At 38.7% G+C, this 25,305-nt stretch overlaps 2 protein-coding genes across 7 annotated transcripts in view; both read right to left on the minus strand.

Moving 5' to 3' along the window:
* mctp2b (multiple C2 domains, transmembrane 2b) overlaps positions 1 to 19,864 on the minus strand; it is a 34,744-nt gene extending 14,880 nt beyond the window's left edge. The window contains exons 1-11 of one of the 4 annotated variants that reach the window (XM_010732239.3): positions 19,713 to 19,862; positions 10,858 to 11,424; positions 10,096 to 10,155; positions 8,195 to 8,230; positions 7,214 to 7,331; positions 4,892 to 5,034; positions 3,679 to 3,755; positions 3,328 to 3,442; positions 3,116 to 3,148; positions 1,397 to 1,567; positions 420 to 550 (exon numbers count right to left, since the gene is read on the minus strand). In XM_010732239.3, coding sequence (XP_010730541.2) covers positions 420 to 550; positions 1,397 to 1,567; positions 3,116 to 3,148; positions 3,328 to 3,442; positions 3,679 to 3,755; positions 4,892 to 5,034; positions 7,214 to 7,331; positions 8,195 to 8,230; positions 10,096 to 10,155; positions 10,858 to 11,382 — 1,409 coding nt within the window. In that variant the 5' untranslated portion in view covers positions 11,383 to 11,424; positions 19,713 to 19,862. Of the gene's footprint in view, positions 1 to 419; positions 551 to 1,396; positions 1,568 to 3,115; positions 3,149 to 3,327; positions 3,443 to 3,678; positions 3,756 to 4,891; positions 5,035 to 7,213; positions 7,332 to 8,194; positions 8,231 to 10,095; positions 10,156 to 10,857; positions 11,425 to 19,712 lie in introns of all 4 variants that reach the window. The other 3 variants (XM_027281319.1, XM_019254051.2, XM_019254050.2) reach the window with 3 other exon arrangements.
* A 2,798-nt stretch (positions 19,865 to 22,662) lies between these two features.
* The window catches only part of LOC104919784 (myocyte-specific enhancer factor 2A), a 39,633-nt gene continuing 36,990 nt past the window's right edge, over positions 22,663 to 25,305 (minus strand). For all 3 annotated transcript variants that reach the window (XM_027281321.1, XM_019254021.2, XM_010731871.3), the window contains 3 exons: positions 25,088 to 25,214; positions 24,440 to 24,542; positions 22,663 to 23,710 (listed from right to left, as the gene is read on the minus strand). In XM_027281321.1, the coding sequence (XP_027137122.1) occupies positions 23,383 to 23,710; positions 24,440 to 24,542; positions 25,088 to 25,214 (558 nt within the window). In that variant the 3' untranslated portion in view covers positions 22,663 to 23,382. The remainder of the gene's footprint in view (positions 23,711 to 24,439; positions 24,543 to 25,087; positions 25,215 to 25,305) is intronic.

The raw sequence follows: 25,305 nt of genomic DNA on the forward strand, positions 1-25,305 counted from the left end.
ACACAATAATATGTACACATCCAGACATAAGTTCAAGCCACATTTACAACATAACTTAACACATTTAAACCTTACAGCACTAACTTACATTTTTCACATTGTCATTGATTAATGTTAAGGCTCAAGTTGACATTTGCTTTGGAGAGACATTATGAAGGCCGCACAGTTAACAGTTCACATAGACAAACAAGAACTGTTTCTTCACTTGACTTAACAAACACACCACACACTGAGCTGACATTAGTCTTTGCTTCCAAGTTATCAAGTGAACAAAACAAAAATCAATGTCAAACATCTTCTTAAAAAAGTATTTTTTTATTTTGGTTTTTTGGTGTTTTTCATTCTTATTAAGATTGTTCCCATACTGGATTTGAAGGAAAGCTCACACACACATAGGAAAAAAAACAAAACAGACTCACGTTCCCACACACTCTTCTGTCCTTCGTCCTTCCTTGGACCAGAGCTCCACCTCCAGGATGTTTGGACTGTCCATGAACTGGTTCAGAGTGAACCTCTCTCTCCACTGAGGCCTGGACACTTTGCAGTGATTCTGAATCAGAAATGAGGTTAGATTATGAAAAATGGGACATGTTGAACAAGTGGAAATGTCATGTGCAAGTACATAGAATGTTGAGATGTTTGAATCTTGCTATGTTACAATCATAGTTAACTTCCCTACATGCTGTGAAATTCAATCTGTCAGTGAAATGTCAGAAAGTAATACTTTTATGGCATGTTTGCAGTTATCTAGATGAACCTTCACAACTAATATTTAGAAAGTGAACCCCTGCACACAAAGTCAAGATTTTTTGAACCATTTTTGAACCACGAATTTGATTTTAGATTTTCCAAGTGTGTGAAATCTGTATCAGAAATTCCCATTGCACGTTAGGTGTAAAAAGTAATTACTGTCGTATAAGTGAAAGAAACAAAAAGGAGAAATGCTGCTCATTATACTGCAGCTTTGATGTGCAATGGATGATGTGGCAGAATAGCGAGATAATCATCATTGACAGTAGCCTCAGAGGCAGCAGCAGAGGAAAGTGAGCATCACTGCTAGATGTGATCCAGCTGTCAGGATGAGCAGCGATTAGAGCTCTGGCATTTCATGGCAAAAAATTCAAAGAAACATTTTTAATATTTTGCTAAATCTGCTTGAGATAGGAGAGAGGAAATGACAAGAGAAGAATATGGAAGACAAACATAAGTTAAGGGATTAGAGAGAGGGGAGATATAATTAAGAAAATTGGAGGAGAAGTGCATGGAGAAGAAGAAGAAGAAGAAGAAGAAGAAGAAGAAGAAGAAGAAGAAGAGGCATAGAGAGGTATTAAGATTAACAAAGACAATTCAAGAGGAGGAGGAGGAGTGGAGTGGAGAAGTTGAAAAGCATTAGTACCTTGCTTTTGTATCTCTGCTCTCCCAGTCTGAAGCGAACAAAGAGCTGACCTCCCAGGCTGTCCAGCGGCAGCTCCCGACCCTCGACTAGAGTCACTGACACAACAGACGTCCACAGCTGACTTTTCCTCAGTGTCTCGGACAGACTAAAGCCCTGAAAGGAGCTTCCTGACTGCAGGAGGGGGGATTTGGTACAAAGGAGAAAATGAAAGAGGGAAAGACAAAGGAAAAACGAGAGGGATTCGGGATGCATATACTGTAGAGGACCAATTCATTTTTTATACATATTTACCAATAATCTGTCTTTTCGAACCATGCACATGCATCAAGCAGGATAAAGGTAAAACAGGAAACTATCGTGAACAAACAAAATTGTCACCTGCATGTATGTACACTATATACAGCTTAAATCAGATGGACATTTGCAACAAGCATCCTTGGAAGAGAGCCGAATGAGACTGTGTTATCTCTCTTCTCCAGTAAAAAGAGAGAATGAAATTGTTCATTTTATTTCACTGATAAAGCCTGATAAAGGGTAAAGCCCAAGGTAGCTACAATGCAGAGTAGCATCTCTCTTTCATATATAACAGGGAGCCATATTCTAAGATAATTAGCTGGGCTTACATGAAGACGCAGCACTGTAGGGAGAGACATTTAACCCAGATTTAATTAGTGCAAATCAAGCTGATGCGGCCGTCCCGTCTGAATACGTTCTGCCACATGCATGGACAGAAAATCATGTTTCAATTAACAGACCACACTGAACGCAGTTGGCAGAGTACAATAAGCATCTGAAGAAGCGCGGGAGCATGCAATCGGTGGCCACTTTATCGGGTACACCTGTTCAGCAATGCAAACACACAGTCGTGAGGCTGCAACCTGTAAACATGCAGACATCGTCACAAGTTTTTTGACTGCCAGATGTGGTGGTTTAAGCATCTTACAAAGAGCTGCCTGACTCAGATTCAGCTCCATGCACTACAAAGACGTGCAGAAAATGGCATGCTAAGCGAAAAATAAAGACACGCATTCAGCAGCCGATCTGTGTGTGAAAACACCTCATCACCAAAGAGTCAGAACAGACTCATTTAACTGGCTGACAATATTCTAATTTTTGTTTTGTTATTGTTAGTAGAGCCACAGACAGGGTAGGAAGTATGAGACAGACTAACTCTTTTCCTGGGATTTATTGACAATAAGAAAAATACAGAATATATTATTAGACTTTTCCTATAAGGTAAGGCCACAAGTACAAAAATTGAGTTGTATATAAAGTCTGCACTTTGTTACAAAGCCAAAAACGTAACATTGTTTTGGAGGCAAGATGTGTATTATTATTATTATTATTATTATTATGTTATTTGGTAGGTATACCTAATACTTCAGTGACCACCGACTCTTTAAGTTCAATCTTAGAATTACTTATTAATTATTACATTTAATTGATGAATTACATTTGTCAGATTGGATTTCCTACAAAAAGACACACAGACAGAAGGATGTGGTGATTTGCTGCCCTCTTGTGTAAAGGACAGGTAACTGATGATGCGGATGGAAATATTAACGGCGACTCATATTTTAGACCCGAGTGTGTATTTCACTATAGTTTCTATGTTTGGTGGAATAAATTTTCTCTCTTCTATATCTGACAGATATCTGTAGAAAATAACCAAAGTATATGTTATTTAATACATAGTGTATTCCCTCCATCATGCCTTACCCTAACACTTCGTTTTCGTATTTGGGGCCACCGCTGCCAACAGGAGCATGCATGTTAAGTGCAAAAGAAGAATGACACTGTGGTTAGTAGGACACAGGCAAAACAATAATAAATAATAAACAAATACAAATACAATACATGCAAATGCAATATGTCAGAAGTATCAGTCTGTTAGATAACATGCAGTAAAGAGACGTGAAAGCTTGCCATACCTGGCCTTTTTTGCTGTCTCCGTCTCTGCGTGACAGACTCATGTCCACCAGTATGACCCCCATGTCCTCCTCCAGGCTGTTTGGGTCGTCCAAAGCCAAAGACAGCTCGTTGACTCTGGAAAAAAAGTGAATTCTAGCTTCAATTTAAAAAAAACAAAAAACAAGTTTAGATGCCATGGAGGCCACCTATGTTTTCTGAGGTATCTGAGAGATGATCAACTGGACAAGAAAAACACATTTCTGCTGGACAAAACTTTTATAAACTACCAAGGCTTCAAAATCCAATCTGACTTTACAAGCCACAAATTAATAATTCAACACATAACTGCTTAAATCACATAAAACACTCACTTGTCCATTTCCAGATCACTCAGGGTGACACTGGCGGAGCCCATGAAGTCATCAGATGTGAGATCACGGTCGTATACCTTTATCAAGTCAAAAACCAGGACACAGTTAATATCACTACTGTCTGTGGACCCTCATACACCATGATAATGCTTATTTGTTACTGTAAAAGGTGTGCAGAAACTGACCTCCCATGGTTTTTGATAATAACAACCTCAACACACATTGCTGTTTTTAATGCAATTTACTGGTGGGTAGTTTTACCAGTTTAAGAATGAGTTGTTCTTAATTCTCATTTATAATGACGACCTGGCCAAGTGGCATCAATAGGAGACCTGAAAACATCACCATACATACAGTATTTCCAACAACAACAATAATAATTATATATGTACTGTGCTGCAGCTGTTGCAGTTGGGATATTGAGTGATGAGTGCAGATATGGAGGGGTTGTGCATCAAGTGATGAGTGTTGAAATGGTGAAAAAGGAAGAGGCAGTACGGTGGATGATGTTCAGTTTATTGAGGTTTTTGGAGATTAATTTGTAGTTTAGGTTGCCATAATTCAAGGTTTGGAGAATTGTCATCTAAACCAAGGTTTGCTTTGCAGAGTACGGGTAAAGGAAGCTTTATTAGGGTGCAGGAAAACAATTTTTGATCTTACTTTGGAGAGCAGCGGTGTTGTACTTGTAGGAGTTTACTAATTCAAGTTCTGACCCAACCAGAGAGGAAATTTTGTGGGGGAAGCTGACTGGAGGTAAGTTCCATATTTAGACCGTGTATTTTGTTTGATATTTAGGCGAAGGTGAAGGTTGGAGAAGCTGTGTTACAAGAAAGTAAAGGTCTCTGAAGTGTAGAAAACAGTGTCAGCACATAGCTTTAGTGTTGTAGCAGCAATATTCTCATTAAGAGAGTTGTTGAAGAAAACATTTCATTCTTGTGTGGACTCTAATACAGCTGCAGGAATCAGACTTGCTTTGTGCGTGTGGCTGCAACACTTTAGGTGCAATCACGGTAATTCCCCCCAAAACCCTGTGTATTGCAAACACATTGCAAGCCATTAAGCATTACTATATAAAGAAACTCTGACTGACCACACGACACATTAATTACTGCAGTGCTCTTCCTGTCTACCTGTCTGTCTCTTCTCTCTCTAATACAGCAGTAACACTTTCCCATGGTAAAATAACTCACATTTTCCAGAGACGGTAAGTTACCTTGATGTACAGTTTCTGGTTCAGATCCTTCACAGGTAGAGAGAAGGTCTCATTCCAGGTGGGGTTGAGGTCTTTATAAACCACTTTGCTTTTGTAGAAGGTTTTCCCCTCTAATTTGAATTTCACATAAGGGTCGCTGGTACCTGAAAATGATATACACCATAAAGTTAGGATTAATTACTGATTGTTTTTTTGTCTTGCAGCAGTACATTTAGTTGCAGCCTTCAATTTAACCTGAAAATAAGGCTTAAGGATTGATTCAACCTAAATTAAGGGATAGCTAATACATGCAAAAAAGTTTTGTCTTAATTTATGGGGCACAAAATATTCCTCCTGAGCTGTGAAAGGTTGGTGTGACTTCTAAAATTCATAGTTTGACAGAACTGAGGCCGTCACTCCATCTTTCAAAAGCCAGTTTGACTTGTCGTCATGCCTGACAGCAAATAAACAGAAACAAGCTTTGTAATAAGCAATTTGCCCTTGTTTCTTAACGTTTAGGGAAACTCATTAGTTTCCAGTAAAAGAGAAGGACGACTCTGCTCATAGTGTCATATCTCATGTGCCTGTATGGAGGATGTGGGTTTTTTTTCCCCTCCACAACTGACAGGACCACAACTTCCTGAATTAAAAGCCAATCAGATTTCATCTTCAGCAGTAAAAAAAAAGTCACAGCGGCTGGCAACTTTATTTGTGTGTTTATGTGTCCGTTAGTAATTTATGAACACATGCAGGATTCAGAATACTTCTACTACTTTTATGATTTCACGGAAGTGTTTATACACTTTTATTTCTCATATTTGCTGTTGTCAAATCATTCTCACTCCAAGGTGACTTCAGTGACTTGTAGTTATTCTGTAATCGACCAGCTGAGGGCAGCAGGCTTTACCTCACACAGTTAGTAAAATGAGTGTGTACTCCTCTGCATATTCTGTATGCTGAAAATATGCTGAAATATAAGTATTAAATTACAATAAAATAGTGCTCTCTAACAGCAAACAGCTATGCATGCAGTGTATATAATCTGATCAAACAAAAATAATGAAAGGCACACTGCTTTTTGAAAACCATATGGGTTCAACATATAATGTAGTGCAACCAAATGCTCCTACCCCATGATCCTCCCCTCCTTTTTCTACATTATCTTCACGCTGAGTCTGGTTGTGTAAATATGAAACCAACCAAGTGGCAAAAAAAAAAAAAATGCAATCCATGCACAGAGTGAAAGGCAAGTGTGATGAATGCTGGGTGTGGCTCAGACAGGTCCTAATATGCTGTTTGGAATCCTGCCCCGGCTGTTATAGGAGCTTCATGGCTAACCTTTCTTTGGTGTCCCTGGAATCAGTAACACGGCGTGTAATCACCTCGCCATCATTAACAAAAACAAGGCCAAATCCACAAACTGAGGCCAGTGCAAGCGAAAACACACACACCGCCCAGAGGACACTGGTTTTCTGGTGGGTTCAAACATATGAACACTCTTCTGGGACAAGTTAGATGAGGAAAGACAAAATATGATACAATGTCCGTATTTCTGAAGTGACACAGGATCCCGAAAAATGATACATACAAAAAAAAAAGTACTCAAGAACTCAAGAACCAGTTGCAAAGTGAGCATAATACCAAAGCAGGATACATTAATAACAGTAGTAGCACTGACTCACTGGGACAGGAGTGCACATGTACATGTTAAATGATGACATAGGTGACAAACTGTAGAGCTGTGTCAGAAATAACAGGAACATAAAAACACTGCACAGTAATATAATAACTACAGAGGACGTAGTGTTCACTGTCAGATCGAATTAACATTAGAGGGATGCAGGATTTTCATGTGTTTTCAAGTGTTACAGGCTCCTGCATCTCCCCAGTTTCTTCATTCAGATCATTTTATTTCATGTTTGCTGCAGGTCCAGTTGATTTGCCATTGTTTGCATAGTCTCAAACTCTACACTCTAAGTTGATCTGCAAAGTACAGCTGCCACCTTTTGCACACAGAACAAAAGCGTGTGGTCTTCTGTATGCTTTCTATTGTTCATTAGTAAAATGATATGTTTGCACTTCCCTGTTATCATGTAGTACCAAGCTGTATGTGTATGTGTAGTACAGTAGTTCTCTAAGCTTTCCTGGGAGGCCTCTCTGGCATGCCTCACTACAGAAGGTGAAAAATATTCACACTGCCCCACCCCACGATTTTTATTAATTATTAATAATGATAGAGGAAGCAACTGATAAAAAAGGATCCAAGTTTAATCTTGCCCCACCACTGGGACCTGCCCCACAGTTTGAGAACCCTGGATGTAGCAAATGCGATGAGGTTCTTACCACAGCGGTCTCTGATGACCAGGTTTCGTCCTTCCTTTAGGTTGATGGTGAGCAGAAAAGACCTGGAAGGAAACCTGATGCTTTCCGACATAGCTGGGGTCTCGTCGCCCATTTCACTCTGGATGCACACACACCAAACATTAGCATTATTCATTTTATTAGTACTAGTAGCACATCTGATTACATCTAAACTTTCTGAGTTTCTATTTTTAGATAGCCTACTACAGCTAAATATAAACATGTTCCAATTTCAGTATCCATCCCACTGGAGAAGTAAACTTTTATATTTCCAAATTCTTCAATTTGTTGTGGAAAAGTTTGGATCTCATTTTGATGTTCTTCTTCTACGAGCTAATAAACTCACAATAACATCAGAGGGTTTCAGCACACAGACAGTGTTTTTTTTTTATTTATCTTTGTGCTTGTTATTATTTTTTTATGTTAAATGAATTGTGTTGTTGTAAACAAAAGCCTTTAGGGGCTTTTTAACATGATGAAATAAAGTAGAAGTGTTTTGTTCTACTTTCATTCATTCTTTCCAAAGTCACATGTTTTCCTCACATGCTGGGATTTACTGTACTTAATATGTATATTACTTATTATAACAGATTTGAATAATGTTTTTGATAAAATATAAAAATCACATTCTATGGAAGAATATACAGTTGTATGTTATCTACGCTTCCCGTCTATGCAAATGGATCATTTAATCACCATTAAGTCTCTCCACCAAACCAAAGCATCTTTCAGAATAAGTGTCTAAACTGTTACTGACCTAATCTGGAATTAAATTGCTGCACAATGCTTAACAAAAAAATAAATAAAAATCAACCTTTTAACTTCTGAGATAAACCACCTGCACTTCCCCTGTAAACATTTGTGAGATACCTCTCTATCTGTGTCTAGTAATTAAATGATATAATTTCATCACTGCTACATCAAACAAATGAAAAAAAACCCACAACGGATAGCAGTACTTACAGTTTGGTTGTCTACGTTGATATCCTCATTTTCGAACTGCGAAGGCAAACATAAATACATTTCAGAAAATCTATCATGTGATATATGAAAAGTCCCATATACTAAAAGAGGAATGTTTCAGTCTGCTGACTGGTGAAAGGTTCATGAACTGATCTTTCTTTGGCATGTCTACCACCACCACAAATCCTCTGAGCATTTATTAAAAATTCCTGTATCCTGGGGCCTGAAGAATTAAAGCACAGAACACAGTACCAGAAACAAAGGACATTTGCTCTCTTTATGGCCTGTAGTTCAGTTCAAATTAATATGTATAATTCCTCCATGCAGGCTTTTATCCATTATATTACACTGCTATTAATACTACTTACAGATCTTTTGGAAAACTAATGTCATATAATTAGGAACTACACTCATTTTTTAAAATTCAAAGCATTGGCAAAAACTGAGTCAGGTGTACGGAAGACAGCAATTGTGATTTTCCTGTTTGTTGGAATTTTCTTTTCTTTTTTTTATTCTCTGTTGTACATTTAAAAGATTAACAACGCAGAGTTCAAGAGACTAGATTTACCTGCTCTGGGGGGAAAGGAAAAATGAACTGCTGTAAAGCCCTGTGACACCTCTGGTTTTCCACAATACACTGTCTGTTGTGTGCCATACATCAACGTCAGTCACATTTGACTTGCCTACAGAATTCTAATGCTGCAACAGGTTGCAGTAAATTGTTAAACAATAATCCAGGCATACACACCATGTACAGTACACAGCAGTGGCTCTATGAGGTCGTACTAAGGCACAGTGGTGTTAGATACTAATGTCATCATGCTCACAATGGCAGCGTGCTGATAATGAGGTCTACTTTGCTTGATTCTGTGAAAAACGTAAGGACCTTGTGTTTACATAAGTTGAGAGACTACAGTGCCAAATACAATGTCATCACAATAAAGCCACCAAGGTCATCCATAATGAAACCAGGTAAAAACTATTTGAGGGAATAAACAAAACTAAGAGAATTTTTTCTTTTAAATCAAAGTAAGAGAAGCTCTGAACTAAAGAGTGCAGATACATCTTAGCACCAGCACCTTTCAACTTAACAGAAGTCACAACAACTGAGTGGAATGTAGGCAGGTGGGATGACATGGGACGATTTACTGAACTATGAGCGTAAACACAAGTCATGTCCAACCTCAGGCGCAAACATGATTGTGAAAAGACATGACTATGATTCCACAGATGTCTCTCGACTTTGTTCTCTATTTAAACAAGGGCAATAAGTGATCATGGAGGTATGCAGACTTTGGCTATTATTTGTGTCCAATTTTGCCTAATGATTCAGGAACTGCAGATGCAACTTACAGAACTCATAACACTCATGCAAAATTATTCACAGACAAAGTTTAGACTACAAAATTAGTAGATCTTGCACCAAAGGTATTTCTTGTTTTGTCTCTAGTAAGATGCTACATTCTTTGTATGCATTTGTCCTTTTGTTATGCCTGCCTATGTTCGTTCTTTCTGCTGTTCTTTGTCTCTCTTGCACAAGAAACTGTGATCTCAATGAGATTTCCTGATTTTAAATATAAAAGGGATATATGCAAATGTCTGACAACTGTAGAATCCGGCTAGGAAGAAGTTTCTAAGTTTATTAAGTACTTAGTTAAACTAATTACTACTATGCTGTAAGTAAGAGTTATGATTGACAGGTGTACCTCTTATCACCTGACTCCAGGTGTGGATTTTTCTGCCTCATATTGTGCAACAGGCAAGACAATGCAAATAACCATATCCTATTCAGAGAGCGCGAGTTTAAAGTCACTTAAAAAGTAGATGCACTGTTGGAGGCAATGTTTACACTGTGACAATCATTTGTGTCAAGTCTCGTCTTATGTAAATGTCGAAATCACCTGAGATCCTTTAAACCCTTCAGCAAATGGTTGCACATTATTGTGTGGCACAGAAGACACCTGCAATGAAATATATCCGTTAGGTAGGATGAAACTGGGGTCATGTGTCCATCCTTGTTTTTTATCTTCAAATGCCTAAAATACCTATGCAAGAATTACATTTAAAGTATCCTGTTTTTGCCCATCTTAAAATTATCCCACAATAAAAAAAAAGATACATTCGTGACCACCAGGATAATATTATTCATATCATTAGTCTGTGATAAATTAATAGCTGTAAATCACCACAACATTTATACATTCATAAGAAAATGTCTAATTGATCTTTTGTCTCACCCTTTATAGTATACTACTAGAATACTAAGCACTCGATGTAAACAGGTGCCAATGTGGCACCAATGCTCAAATCCACATTCTTGTCACTGTGTTGCATCATTGCAAAGGCATGACTGATTAAATCTCACGCTTTGGCAGTATGTAAACACAGTCTGCCAAACGCTGCTGTAGACTATTGATTTTGGAAGGACCTTTAACTTCATCCGACTCCTCCAAGTCAAACTTTGGCCATCATGTGCAAACACACCTGACACCTCACATCCACCAATGTTCAATAAACCAGCCACTTCTTTAGAAGCACACAGGGTAACAAAACACCTTCTTATTGTACTGACATGCTATTATAACACACGTTATTTATCATGTTTATTGTTTGGAAGACTGATATTTTATACTAACTCAACAATTCAAATGCACTGCCTGTACCTGTGAGCTATCCTGTGATACCCCGTCGGAGGGAAAGTGCGGGCTGTAGACAGTCATCATCTCTGGCAGGGCCAGCTCCTCTGGCTCCATGGTCCCAGCAGATTTGGAGTTTCCCTCTGAGGGAAACCTCTTCTCACCGTGGAATGACTCCTGAGACGAAGCCCAGTCTACGCTGTCTGCCGGCACACTTAGTCCGTGTTCACTCCTCTCAGCTTCTCTACCCACTCCTTGCATCTTCAGGCCACTCCCATCTCCTCCGGAGGATCTAGCAGGCTTGACAAGTGGTGAGGTGGGGGTGCTGTAGTAGGCGGAGTTGTACTCTTGGAGCTGCGTGCTGCAAGAGACAGGAGGAAACTCCTGGCTCACGTCCCTTATGTCGGGAACAGAGGAGCTCATCCGACTGTCCATTGTGTGTTCGAGCGGGACGTGCTGCTTGTGCTTGCTTGAGCTCGTCTTACTTCGCCGGAGGTGTGGCAGCATCCTCTGGCGGAGATTCCGCAGCATGCCCGGCTTCTTAGACTCCATGATGGGATGGATGGTTAATCTGTGTCTAAGATCTGGGCATCACTGACAGTTAGAGTGAAAACAACAACAACACAGAAACAGAGAGTTATTAGTCACCATCAGTTTACAACTACGAGTGACATCAAGATGCAGTTTATCACAGCCTTCCTGTCTGTCACATTCTTACAATTCACGACACAAGGCTTCTCAGTCAGACTAAAACCTTCTTCTGGTGGCCACACATAACTGACATGAACAGGCATTAAAGTTCAATTTGGTCTAAAACCAGCCTTCAAATAATTACAACCATTAAAAAGAGGCAATATACAAGAATGTATAGAAACAAAAACTGAACTTACATTATCAACAGAACTTGAAGAGGTAACAGCTATGATGCTATGTCGAAGACGTCTACAGCACGTATTGTGTTGCAGAGAGAAGATGACCGAGCTATACAGTAGGAAGAGACAGGGACAGAGCCAAGCTTCTTAAAGAATAAACATCCGGAGTCAGGACAGATCCTGCTCTGATCACGAGCTGTTTGCCAATGGAAGGGAAGGGAGTTTTTTTTTGTTTTTTTTTGGTAACTATTGGGATTAAGAAGTGGATTTATCTTCACTCTCAGACATCCATTGTTGTTATTGTAGTCGTCACACAGAACTCTGTGATACTACTTTATATTTAAAAACAGACACAGGACATAAAAAAAGACTGCATGATAAAAAGCATGCATAGCGGTAGGACTACCTATTGAGTGCTGAAAATATGTGTCTGTTCCTTGTTTACAGCTTTACCGTACTATGAACTAACTTAGCATAACTCCAGTCAGAAAGCAAGTATTTAGTTGTTTGCTCGTCATCTTCCAGACAGACCTAAATCCTCCTCTGCATATAAAAAGAGAGACCTATAAAACATGGAGGAAACAGAAACAGACAAATTCTATCTCATCTGTTTAATCCATGCACAAACAAACAATACCATGCTGTGCTTTACAGGAGGACTTCCTGGATCTCTGCTCGTTGTCAATGCGCCTAAGAAAACCACATTCTAGCACATGACTATTATTTTTACAAATAACAATAAATGACATCTAATACGTGGATTTCTGAGCTTAAGCTAACCTTGTTTACAGTCTAACACATATTTAACATAGAAAGATCACAAAGGTATCTCCTAACTCTTGTTAAGAATGTGTATTTCCCAAAATGATTATTTTTCATTCCTAAAGACACACTCATCAACACTCAGTGTGTAACCACCTTTACTAACAGTGGTGACCTTTACTCAAACGTCAGCAGGTATTTACAGAAAATGTCTCTTTGTTTAAAGAGTCATCACCTGTTCTCAAAGCAGGAACCATGACTACAGCTTGAAAATAGTGATATCAACTGTAATGTCAGAAACCATTGGATATCAGTAATGAATATCACGGAATCAGCTCTTAGAAGAGAAACATCAGAGCAAAGAAAGACAAGTTGGCAAGGTATTCATAAAATCATAAATAATTCATAAATCCATCTTTTCCAACTGTGAGATTTTAAATCAGAAGTCAAACACATGGACTGTAATACTGTAACTGGGTCTAATTCATAAGAACTTAGATCATTCATGTTTTCACATGCAGACTCTTATTACAGCAGACATTCTGATGAGTAGAAAAACAGACATTACTAACAATGGTGTCCAGGTATGTCAGTGAACCAGTATGACACCAGGACTCGGAAAATGAAAAATGCTTTTCCTACTATGACATGTCAGAGATTAAATGATACAATGATACATGACGTCTTACCCTGTCCAACCCAGAAACAGTTGGGTTCATTTGGAAATCTTACAGAATTAAAGGTGAGTCAGAGTTTTAATACTAAATAGAATCACAAACTTTATTATTATTTTATCACATTTATGACTTTATTGACATTATTATAACTTCCTTTAGAGCTGTTCAATCACTGTTGACACATTAAACACATGAAACACCCAGCAATCAACACAAGGTACACAGACTGCAAATTAGCTATGGCTTGAAGTCCTGTTTACTCTGAATCGGTTGCATTTAATGCAACAAAAATGCGGACATGCATTGTTCCTGTCAAATACATTAATAAAACAAAACTAGTAATCCATATTATGGCATGAACAGCTCAACTAACTCAAGAGAAAAAAACAGTCCATCATTACTTTAAGACATGGCAGCCTGATGACCAAGAGTTACCTCTGCTGCAGAGGATAAGTTCATTACTGTTACAAACCCTAGAAATCACCAATTCACAACAGCTCAGATTAAAGCCCACATCTCTTCCTGCTGCAAAGCAACCACAACTCAGGGAACTGCTCGAGTCAAGAAACACAAACAATGAACAGGAGACCAGTGGAAATCTGTACATTGGATGGATGAGTCCAAATCTAAGATATCTGGTTTTACATTATTTATTTTTCATGTGGGTTATCAAAATCATGTGACAAAGACATGTAATGGTGGCAGGATTTATAGTTTAACAATCAACCTTTTTGTCCAAAATGATATCAGTACAATCAAACTTCACACTGGGGCTGTGATAATTACAAGTAAAAACATACAAATAGAACATAAATAATAATATAAATCAGCCACGGCATCCTTTTCATATCGGCACATGTCAGAAAACATACTGCCTTTACCAATATGTCTGTGATAGGCTTATAATGGCCAGCTGATGTAACCACAACAAAGATAATTATTAGCAAATACTATGCCCTTATTCAACACGGACCAATGTGCGGACACACTACACAGAAACAACAAACAATCAAAAGTAAATGACACATCGACTAAATGATCACAACACCATAAACGCCCAAAACCACAAGCTTGGTTGTGAGTTGTGAATGTGTTATATGTTGTACTGTGGGTTCACTTCTCATTTTACACTCATTTACAGAAACTGCAAAGTGAACATGAATGAATGAATGAATGAATGTATGTATGTATCCTCCATGCTCCTTCAACTAGTCTGAAGAATACCATGAAGATGTTGCTGAAACCTGAAGCTTATGTTGTCTTATGCAGTAAAGTCTGTGTTTAGCCATTCACACTGGGAACACTGATATGAAAATCATTATCATATATGAAAATGATAAAACATCTGAAGGAATGTGCTTGCTCGTCATTATGCATCGCAATATTTGATTGGAAACACTATGTTGACGCAAAGCATGCAGAGTGGACTGCTATTTACTACTGTAACATATGTATGTGTGGTATACGTCTTACTTAAACCATGAATATGACACAGGAGGAATTTTATAAAATCCCATTGAACTGCTATAAAATAATCTGTACATGGATTCAGTTCATCTAACGTCTAATGTGTGAATATGGTGCGACTGAGGTGTAATCTGCAGCCACTGCTTAAGGACCTGCTCCTGTTGCTGTGTATGTGTGTGCGTGTGTGTGTGTGTGTGTGTGTGTGTGTGTGTGTGTGTGTGTGTGTGTTTTGCTGAGTCATCTTTGCATTCACAGTTTACCACTGCAAAGTCAATAAACATCTAATGAAACAAGATCTCCATTTCAAATTAAATGTGCAAACATCAGGTAGAAAAAGTCAGTCCGTCCACATTATGATGAGTCATTAATGCTTTAAGCCATCATCTCTATAAATGACTGAAGTACAAACAACAGCAGTACCTGCCCAGAGCTGCTGCTGCTGCTGCTGCTGCTGCTGCTGCTGCTGCTACTGCCAAAACCTGATTTTGTAAAGCAGCATTCCTATAAGCCTCTTACTACTGACCTCTGACAGACTTTGTATTGTCATTAGCTGCAACTTATGACATACCGTGGTATTAACTGGCAGGGGAAAGCGGAAGAAGACGAGGGGGAGGAGACAGATCAAGGAACAAGACAAGAAATAGTGTTTACAAAACTGTGCACTGAGATGATGACAGATGCTGATGAGGGAAACTGAAAATACAGTTTGAGATCCAGGAAAATCCAAGAATTTTAAAATGTGACCCCTAAATTCAGACATTGATAGTAGTAGCTGTAGTAGTAGTAGAACAACATAAGTAATCCAGGTTTTCACTGACAATCGTTTTTACAAAAAGGGACAAGTATGAACAGTTACAGCTGGAGGTGACTGAAGTAGTTTTCAGGCATTAGTTTGTCTACAATCACTCATCTCTATACCTAGTTCGAGGAAATAAAAGTAAAGCAATGACTCGGATATCTGTAGCCCAGATTCAGAATTGTCTAGCCTGACCCACATACAAGGATTAGAAGGTGGATGACAGAAAGGGTGAGAGAGAAACAGCAGGCAGAGGAAAAGGACGATGGCCACTGAAAGGCTTGACACCAGCCAGACTGCAGCTCTATTACTCAAGTGAGGACTCACGGAGACGAATTGTTTAAATCTAAAGCAGACAATTTTGTCATGATGTACCAGGATAGTAGTCTTTCTACATGCTTTATACTGCAATGATTACAAAATCCTCTTCTAATAATAATCCCTAGTCCATGTGTTACATGCCCTTTCCTTTCCCAGAAAAACATTTTTTACTAGTTTTGAATCTTGAATTTGAAAACGATTACATAAAAAATTCAGAAAATCAAATGTTAGATTTGGGGTGACAAGCTTAAACCCCACCAGTCATGTAAAAGCTTCTACGTTATCAGAGCAATCTCTTTTACATTTACATTTCTAAAGAGTGTGGGTGAGGTCCGATTTTGATTAATTTCACCCTTCTGCTGATCTAACAACACAGGTGAGAGAGAGGTGTGGGTGGAGGCCGAAATGTCTTTGTATCTCCAGAGCTCTGTATCTCATTATGGCTCCTTATCATATTTACTAAACCATGACTACCTTCTGTGATCCAATCACCTCTGAAAAATTTGACTTAAATACTTTGAATAAGTAAACCCAGCCATGCCACATCACTGTGACTTTACAGACACTATATGTAGAAATGTTATCGTGACGTCCCAATTACAGCATCATTCAAATTATTATGATTAGATGTAATCATGTGTACTGGATAATAATTAAGGAAGTTGCTGTTTTTTCTTTTCTTTTCATTGGAAAGATGTTGGTTAAAATACAAAGCACTGTGTGCTCCCTGCCCTGCTCCAAACAGCGGACAGAGAGTGATAGTGACCAGCTTGTGAACATAGTGCAGTATTTAGCAGATACGAGCTGATATATTTCCCTCAGGAGTTGGTAGAGACCAAAACAAAACACGGGAAAGCCCAAAGGAGTCCAAAAATTAGAATTACAGTCGTCAAGTTGACAGAAAAACAACAAACTTATGCTATGCTAACGTGGCAACATGCCTGCTGGATGTGTAAACAGGCAGCTGTTTGCGATAAGGCTTTAACATGTCAATGTCGTGTTTATTGCTTGTTTCAGCTGCCTGCAAGTGGCCAAATTAATTCATTATTGCAGGCTTACGCTCACCATCACAGGGTCTAAAACAAAGCTATTTCTGTGTCAGACAAAATGTTTGCTACACCTTTCATTAGGTCTTGACAGCAGTCAATGTTCTAAAAGAAATGAAAGGTTAAATATAGCCAAAGTGCCTCAATGGACAGGACAATGAGGAAGGTGATTATAGTTGTTAGAGCCTTTTAATTATAAATACTCCAGACTTCTAATGTCAGATCATTTAATATTAAAACTGACATGTTTAGCTAAACCTGGCTAGCCACAGAAAAGAGGATGCACTAGTTTGTAGTTCCTAGCTGAAACTGGGTTGTCTTATATATCATCACTGTGGCACTGGTCTCACCAGTTCACCTGCATGACTGGCTACATGGCTAATAGTCTGTATTCCTTTTGTTGTCATTGCATTTTTTTGTTAGGGTGTTTCACTACGTAGACATATGTTACAATCAACAAGTATCACACATATCACTATGACCGCAGAAAGACCAGTAAAAAGTCCAGAAAGAAAGCAACATAGAGAAAACACCCGTATATATTGGAGGGATTTAGCAGTTTTGATGCTTGCTCCATAATTAGTTCTTCCTAATATCTACATGTTATTCTAAGAACACTTTATTATAGTGCTGAGGTAGACCTGAGCTGTGCTCTGTACACTGCACGCAGCAGTCTTTAAACAAAGACCATCCCATGTCAATAATTAACTCTGAATAGTACAAATAACCTTTAAAAGCCCAGTTATGAACCTTTACAACATGCCAGAGGCATCATGGGAGCACAAAATGAACACTTAACCTGGATGGAACAGATTTAAATGCACATCTGACCAGGTATAGTCAGCCTTGACTCCAGTTTCTTACTAAAACTACACTTTCAACAAACCTTGACAGAAAAATATGAGCCTGTTCATGGTTAAACAGTACAGCTCAATCTGTGGACATGTGAAGGCTGCAGCCGCAAACCCAGCCCAGTTCAAGGAGACACTGCCCAAGTATCCATCCTCTTTGCAGATAACCTCGTCTAGAAAGTTGTCTCAATGACTTCACTTGCATTTATTTATCTGGCTTACTTATCTGAGTGACGGCCAAGCAAAACAGAAGTCATCCTCTAGCTCATGATGACAAATAGTGCATAGGTCAAAGGTCACGGCAAAGAACAAAGTGACTGTGAACCTAAAACAAAAATGGATGGTAAAGACTACAAGGCAAAAAGAGCACTAAGACTATAAGTGTAGTGTTGTACAATCACAATAAATGAACCTTGATATCTTGACTGGTGACTACTGATGAAACGCTGTGAATTATATAACACTGGAACGTTAACTGGATAAATGTTCATTCAGGACTGTGTTTCCACACATACATACATCGGCTATAGTGACCAGGAAAGTGTGAACAAAATACACCTGTTTTACAACTTGCTGATAAATGCTGCACTCAGGGACGTTTCCTGGTTGTGTTGTTTCTCTGCTTTGAATCTCGAGCCTTAGCTATGTGGAGTGAGGCCAAGTTTGTATTGTGCATTTTTTTTCTTCATTAAGCCTGAAGTGATGAGATCCTGCATGCAGTGAGCTTCAGTCATTGTTACTACAGGAGCAGGAGCAGGCTGACACATGCACGGATGACTATAAAAATAAACATTCACATATTTCCACTTTCATTCCCAAATGAGGTCACCATGATTTGAAGGACGCTGCTTTTACATAAAGCCAGAGAGAATACAAATAACAGATGATGGCTTCTTAAAATGTTACTGGGTTAATCCGTTGTTAAACATGACGGCACATTTGCAGAGTGGGTCCTCTAAATTTTAGACATCTGAGGCTTGCCAGATAAAAAAAAAATGCTGTGCAATCTTTACCTCTAAAAAATTCTGATCATATAATCATTTAGGGAATGTGCTCTCATTTTTAAATACCAATTCTCCATGTATCTTCTTAAATTATATTTGATAAGCTACTTCAAAACTGGTCAAAGAAATAATATGTTAGGGGTTTTTTTTTCTCAGGTTGTGGACACAGTTGTGTAACTGTTTTATAACAGACCTGCCTGAACTACACAAGAAGTTATTTCCTGTAACTATTGCACAGTTTGATATGGGGAAAGAAAGCTTACAGAATGAAACACTCAACACACAAAAACATAATCACTCATGCATAGTTATCTTTGCATGCTGTGACTTAATAAACAAGATGTTAAGGAGTATGATCTCCTTTGCACCAGAGTATATAAATAAAGGTTTGTTGAGTTAGTGACCTTTAACTTAAACAGAGCCACACTGCCTACAGAGTCACACACTCCTCTTTAATAAAAAGGTCACATAAATATTCATTTAAAAATCATGCCAATAATATTATCCAGCCTGAAGCAACAGATCAATAACATATAATGCTGCATCCTTCTGACTCACTGATGGCTGCTCTTTTATTCGGCTTGTAACACACACACTGACCAACAGACAGACACGCACCGGGTGAAAAATGACACCAAACCCCGCAGATATGTGCACCATGCGCAGCTCCAGCACAGGTGGGACTCGATAGCATTTACACTAAAACAAGTTTTGTTTGTTTGATATTAACATCACATTGATGTACGGCTTTAATATACTTAAAAACTCTTTTTGAACCGGCGTCCTGCCAAAAACAGTGTATGTAAACATGCTGGGTTACAAAGATAAAGTATTGCCAGATGTTTAGGCGGAGTTCAACAGCAGCCTCTTTCCGCGCAGATGTAGTCGACATGAATAAAAAATTCCCACGAAGTTACAAGTGGCAAAACTTCAAATGGGAGATGCCTCTCACCTGTCCGCCTCAGGAAACGTTTCCGGGCAGGAAGGAGCCTCACCTGCCACAACCCCACCTCAAAGACCCCTACAGGTATTTACACTTGGCTTTGTTTGTCCCCATAGACAAGTACACAATAAGTGAACACTTACCTGTTTCCCACTGTTACAAACTGCTGTTTCTCATTCACCTCATGGCTACTAAACATAGAGGAGGACCAAGAAGAAAAAAAAACCCCGACACCAGCAGCTCAGGACCTCGACAGCGATAACGTGAGTACGAGCAAACTTCCTACTCTGTGTGAGCACCACACACACCAAGCCACACGCAACAGCCAGACTTTCAAAATAAAAGCACTTCCCTTTGAACGCTTGTGAGAAATAAGCCCCAAGAAACGTCTTGAAAGTCTAGAAAATACACAAAGAGTTAATAAAAAGGGAGATTTAAAGTATTTTAGTACAACTTTAAAAGGTATTACGGTGTATTTGAGTGTCTGTGTCGGCTATATATGTTCTTGATGTATCTTTGGCAGTAAAAATAGTCTGAAATAGGAGCCCGTCATAATTATACTAATTTAGTCCACTAAATGCTTAATACATGTTTTTCATTTAAATCTTACAACTCTAGTTTTTTTTTTTTTTTCATTTTTAGTAACTAAAAGATAATTCAATATATCTGACTTCACTTAAGTGATGTGATGTTTCACACTTTGGACACAGATAATTTGCCCTCAACATTAGGCAGGTTCAGTGGTCACCACTGACAGTATAAAGTTGTCAACTTGTATCTCTAGCTATGCAGAAGCAACCATGTTCAGTCTAGTGATGGGAAGTTCAGCTCTTTTCAAAGATTCGGCTCTTTTGGCTCTCCTCCCTCAGAGCTCTCAAATGGCTCTTCTAGCCGCCTATATTAGCCTAATTTAGCAATTATGAATGGTTTGTGTGCTAGTAAGAAATTATTCATACAATGCTTTATGAATTTTTTTTTGTCTTTACAAACTCTGCACTCACTTTTTCCAAGTATCATTGAAATGCAGCCAGATGCTGCTTCTTTTTCAGTTTTTTTTCTTGTCAGTTCTTCACAGTTTCTCTGTTGCTGTTGTGAGTACCTGGCCCGTACTACTACACTCGACGCCTTTTTGGAGTGTCCACATAATGGTAGATCCTAGTTTGATTGTCCCTCATGGTGTGCCCATCATCATCGAAATAAAGTCCCGTCTCCACCTGCATGATTTCTGGGCAGGAGCGGCCAAAGCTTCATTGCTCCCTGACGGCAGTCTGCTTGTCATTCTTTGCTACAAAGAATCGTCTCTTAGAGCCGGCTCGTTCGCAAACAACACGTCACTACTTCAGTCACCTCAACAACACAGATCTATCATCGCTTACATGGGTCCTTGAAAGTTTGTACATTTGAAGAGAAAACAAATCAAAGCCTTTGAATTTTTTGAAAACAGACACAACAATGCCTGTTTCTACACTAAATAACTTTGAGTTTTCTGTGATTTACAGAGATTCCTGATGGACAGTAAAGTCAACTGCTGCAAACTATAGCTGCTGTTAGCTCAGTTTGTTAGCTGGGCAATCCACAATGTGAGCTCAGAGCACTTCATAAAATAAAAAGTTGAGGAAGACACCGAGCAGGGCCCTAGCATTAAATATTAAATATTATTATATCATTTATGTTTTAATCACTGACCAAAATTTGAGATTTAAAACTGCCATGACCTGGTATCACATTGTGAGGTGCTGGGATTTGTTTTATCAGTGGTGCTGCTTCAAGGCAAAATCTTGTGACCTTTTTTTTTTCTTGGCTCACAAGTAATCTCCACACACTCTTATCTTTTCCCACAATAGATCATAATCTAGCAGTTAAGACGAGGGCTTCCTCCAATCAGAAGTGATATTACACCTCTCAGCCATCTGATATAAAACTCTCAGCTTCCTCCACTCTAATTATGGCTTAGATGGGTTGTAGTCATTTATTAATTATTGTTCCAGTTCTCTAACATATTTCATGACTTGCCCAGTACATCCTCTATACATAGTTCCTGTCCTTTCCTAACAGGCCACTGTAGTCTAATGGTCATAACAGTCCAACCCAGTACATACCGATGATATCAGTGTCAAGTTTTTCTGTTTGTATCAGCCAGACTGACTATAAATGGATAACTTTTCCTTTTCGGCCCTGTAATTTCCTCTGCAGTTCTGAGTTGTTATGGTTTCCTCTGCATCTGGTGTATCCAGATACGAGACTGAAGGCCTAGTATCATCAAAATGCAGCGGCCAATCCTTAACATTCTGTAATTGTTTATGAATTCAATTGTTTTCTTTCTTCTTTTAAAATGTTGCTAAGCTGCCTCTTATCTTTCTATTCAAGGCCACGAGTGATGCTTCCCCAACTACTGTGGTTAGTCTTGCAGCTTTTGCACCCCTCACCACATGCTAACTCGTACTTACCGCTATGTTTCATTGTCTCAAAATGAATCATTTTAGTGCTCAGTCACAACTGTTCAACAGAATCCCAGAAAACCTTTTCCTCAACACAATCATGTGCATGACAAGAGCATCAGGGTTGTGTGCATTTATATATTTCAGTTAACTATCCGTAGTTAGTTAAGACATTGTGGCCCTGTAAATATTCATGAGGGTATTTATTTCTGCTCAAATTTAATCACTTTTAAGTTTAATTTCTCTTATTATGCCTTTAAACAAACATACCCACACACACTAAAGGAAGTTACCTCTAGATGTGTTTGTTCTGTGGTTAATGTGACACATTACCCACTGCAATTAATAAAACAGTTTTCATCTCATATGAGCTCACGTATTCACACCTCAACATGTCAGTTAGTCAGATTACTCAAAAAAATTTAGAACGTGTCATTCTTTCCCACTGACATCTTTGTCTTTTATAAACCAATTTTTGAGGTTTGTTTCGTTCATTAAAAAATGTCTAGAGTGCATTTGCCTGTCAGTATATTTTTGGAGACCTGGGTTCAAGATGTTGCGCACATGCTGTGCTTCACAAAACAGATTTGTCCAACAGACACTGGATGAGAAGGTAACCGGACAATGTGCTGAAATCATCCACAAAAATAGACTCTTTAAAATCTGATGGAGGTGTCATATTTCACCCAGGCAGATACAACAGACAGATTAACAATATACAGTTACACCAAAAGTGATATATATTAAAGATAGTATATACAAAACAAATAATGACATATTTCGGTACGTACATAACGAAGTGTCCATGGCTTTTAGTTTTAAATCTGAAAGAAATATTGTCTTATTCTGTGCACAATATAAAAACACACAAAACATAAAAACAGCATACTGCTTTGGCTGATATAAATAAGTGTTTTTATAAAGAGGAGTTACAGGGGTGATGTGGAGGGAGTATTGCTTTCATGTTCTCTCAATCCTTCAAACCCTGAGAAGATCAAAAATGAATTTGGTGACACCCAGTGGGAGACATCCAGAGGTGCTTCACCTCTGTGTACTGAACTGCATCCCACTGGATAAGAAAATGACATGATTGTACTGCAATTGGACCCACATTATCAGTCTGCGATGCTTAAATGGTTTATATTTTAAAATGTTTTAAGTACCACTGCAGATCTTTCTAAAAGTTGAGATGATCCTGACAGATCCCTTTTCAAAAGTCTGACCACCAAAACAACAAAAAACAAACAACCAACCAACCAACCAAACAGAGATAGCTTAACAAAAAATAACACATCAATAAAATCCACATTTCATTTGCATAACAGTGTCCTTCCTGTGTTTGCCCTGGTGTTGTATCGTCACATGACTGTGAGATTTATGTTACCCAGCTGTCCATTCGCATTCGCTTGACTGTCGGACTCTCTGACCGGCTCACAGGGAGCGAGTGGAAGTCCAGCCTCTGCTGCTCTTCCCGGTCACTGCCCCCTTCGTGGGAGCTGCAGGAGGAGGTGATGCTGTCTGCAGGAGACCTCCCCATCTCCGCTCTGGTGGATGAAGAGGTGGAGGAGTGATGATGGTGAGGAGGGACGTGAGGCTGGGTCATGTACCCTGATTGGCTGAGGTGGTCGCGGGGTGGGGAGATCGGCTCGGCTTTGATGTTGACGTTATGGTTGGTGTTGATGGAGAGATTGGAGTTCCCCGACCTGCAGACAGAGGGAGAGAGGAGGTGGTTTTATAATGGTGTCTGCGGTGTGAAGGCGCCACCTGGTGGTGAAATGAAAAAGATAACTTTTCTCTTGTGGGCTACTGAAGCTTGTCCTGTGATGCATTTACTCAATCACTGTATATAAGTACTGATGTAGGTACAATTATACATTTATAACATAAGTTAAGGTATTTGTTTAAAATAATTGCCAATATTTTAATAATCAATTAATCATTTTCAGTCATCTTCTAAAAAAAAATTAAAAACGAACTGATTAATCAATAATGAAAATAATTGTTAGCCTTGAATTTGCTGGACTTGTACTTTACTTAAGCTTACTTTACTGTATCCACTTCACCACAATTATTCGTATTATTACATGAAATATAACTTATCTCTATTTTTAACTGTTTCACTAAACTTTACTAACATTTACTATTATCCAACTGTGTCATTTGTGACCACAGTAGCCACTTAACATAGTCTCACATACTTTTCTTGCATATGTCAGGCTTATTACTTAAGTCGATGGCCTTTTTCTTCATGACCAAATCAAATCTCAAAAAGTATCCTCTCCTGCAAATATTACCTGTTCTGTACCCTGCACATTTCAAGTGATTTTTTAGAGTAGTGTAAATAAAGACATCAAGTATCAAACTTTGTTAACAACTCACAAAAATGTAAAACATTTTATGGAGAGAGAAGGGTTAACTGTCAAGGTATTTACCCCAGTGAGCTCAGCTGGTGATGTTGCCATGCCACCATGGAGCCCAGAGATGGACCTGCAGAGGAGCTGAAACCCGACAGCTCTGCACTGTTCAGGGAATAATCTGACAAAGAGAAATAGTAGCACACAAAACGTGTTAGACTGATACATTAAGTCAATCCTTCATACAACTTCAGTATCAGTCTAGAAAACATCGTTGAAACTTTGCTCACTTTCCCACAATGAGGTGCTAAACCACCTGAAACTGTTTCACTTTCACTAAAGAACTAAAGAAATGCACAGAGGCTCCTCAATCGCAGAAAGAGTGACACTCTAAGGATATATAATGGATGACATTTGGTGATCTTTTTGGATTAAAAAAAACATCTAACTCATCATTTATATAGATAGTGATTATCTTTGTATAGTTTAACCTATGTTCATAATGTCTGAACCATCTGAGCTCACAGTCCTGTCGAATTCTTTGCATGAGATATACTGTTTATCATTAATGTTTTATCCCACTTGTCCTGTTCTCTCATTTGAATCCATTAAATGCCACATAAATAAATAAAAACTGCAACATTTAAATGTCTTTTTTTAGCCATAATCTGGCCTCTCAGTGTTTACGCTAACAACAGCAATACAGTACTAATAATCATCAGGTACCGTTATTGTAGGCAGAGCTGATGCCAGAGTAGACCAGACTCTGGTGAGGCAGACTGGGTGTGGTGACGGAGACCACTGGGGTGGACAGAGGCTGGCTGGACTGGCTGGCGCTTAGCCTCTGGTTACTCTGAAAATAAATAAAAACAGAAACACAGTCACTAAGTTTAGTCATTACATAATGCCAAGTCTAAAATCTGTCTGTCTTCTCTCTGTCTGCT

Source organism: Larimichthys crocea, chromosome VIII (genome assembly GCF_000972845.2).
Source record: "Larimichthys crocea isolate SSNF chromosome VIII, L_crocea_2.0, whole genome shotgun sequence".
Classification (NCBI taxonomy): domain Eukaryota; kingdom Metazoa; phylum Chordata; class Actinopteri; family Sciaenidae; genus Larimichthys; species Larimichthys crocea.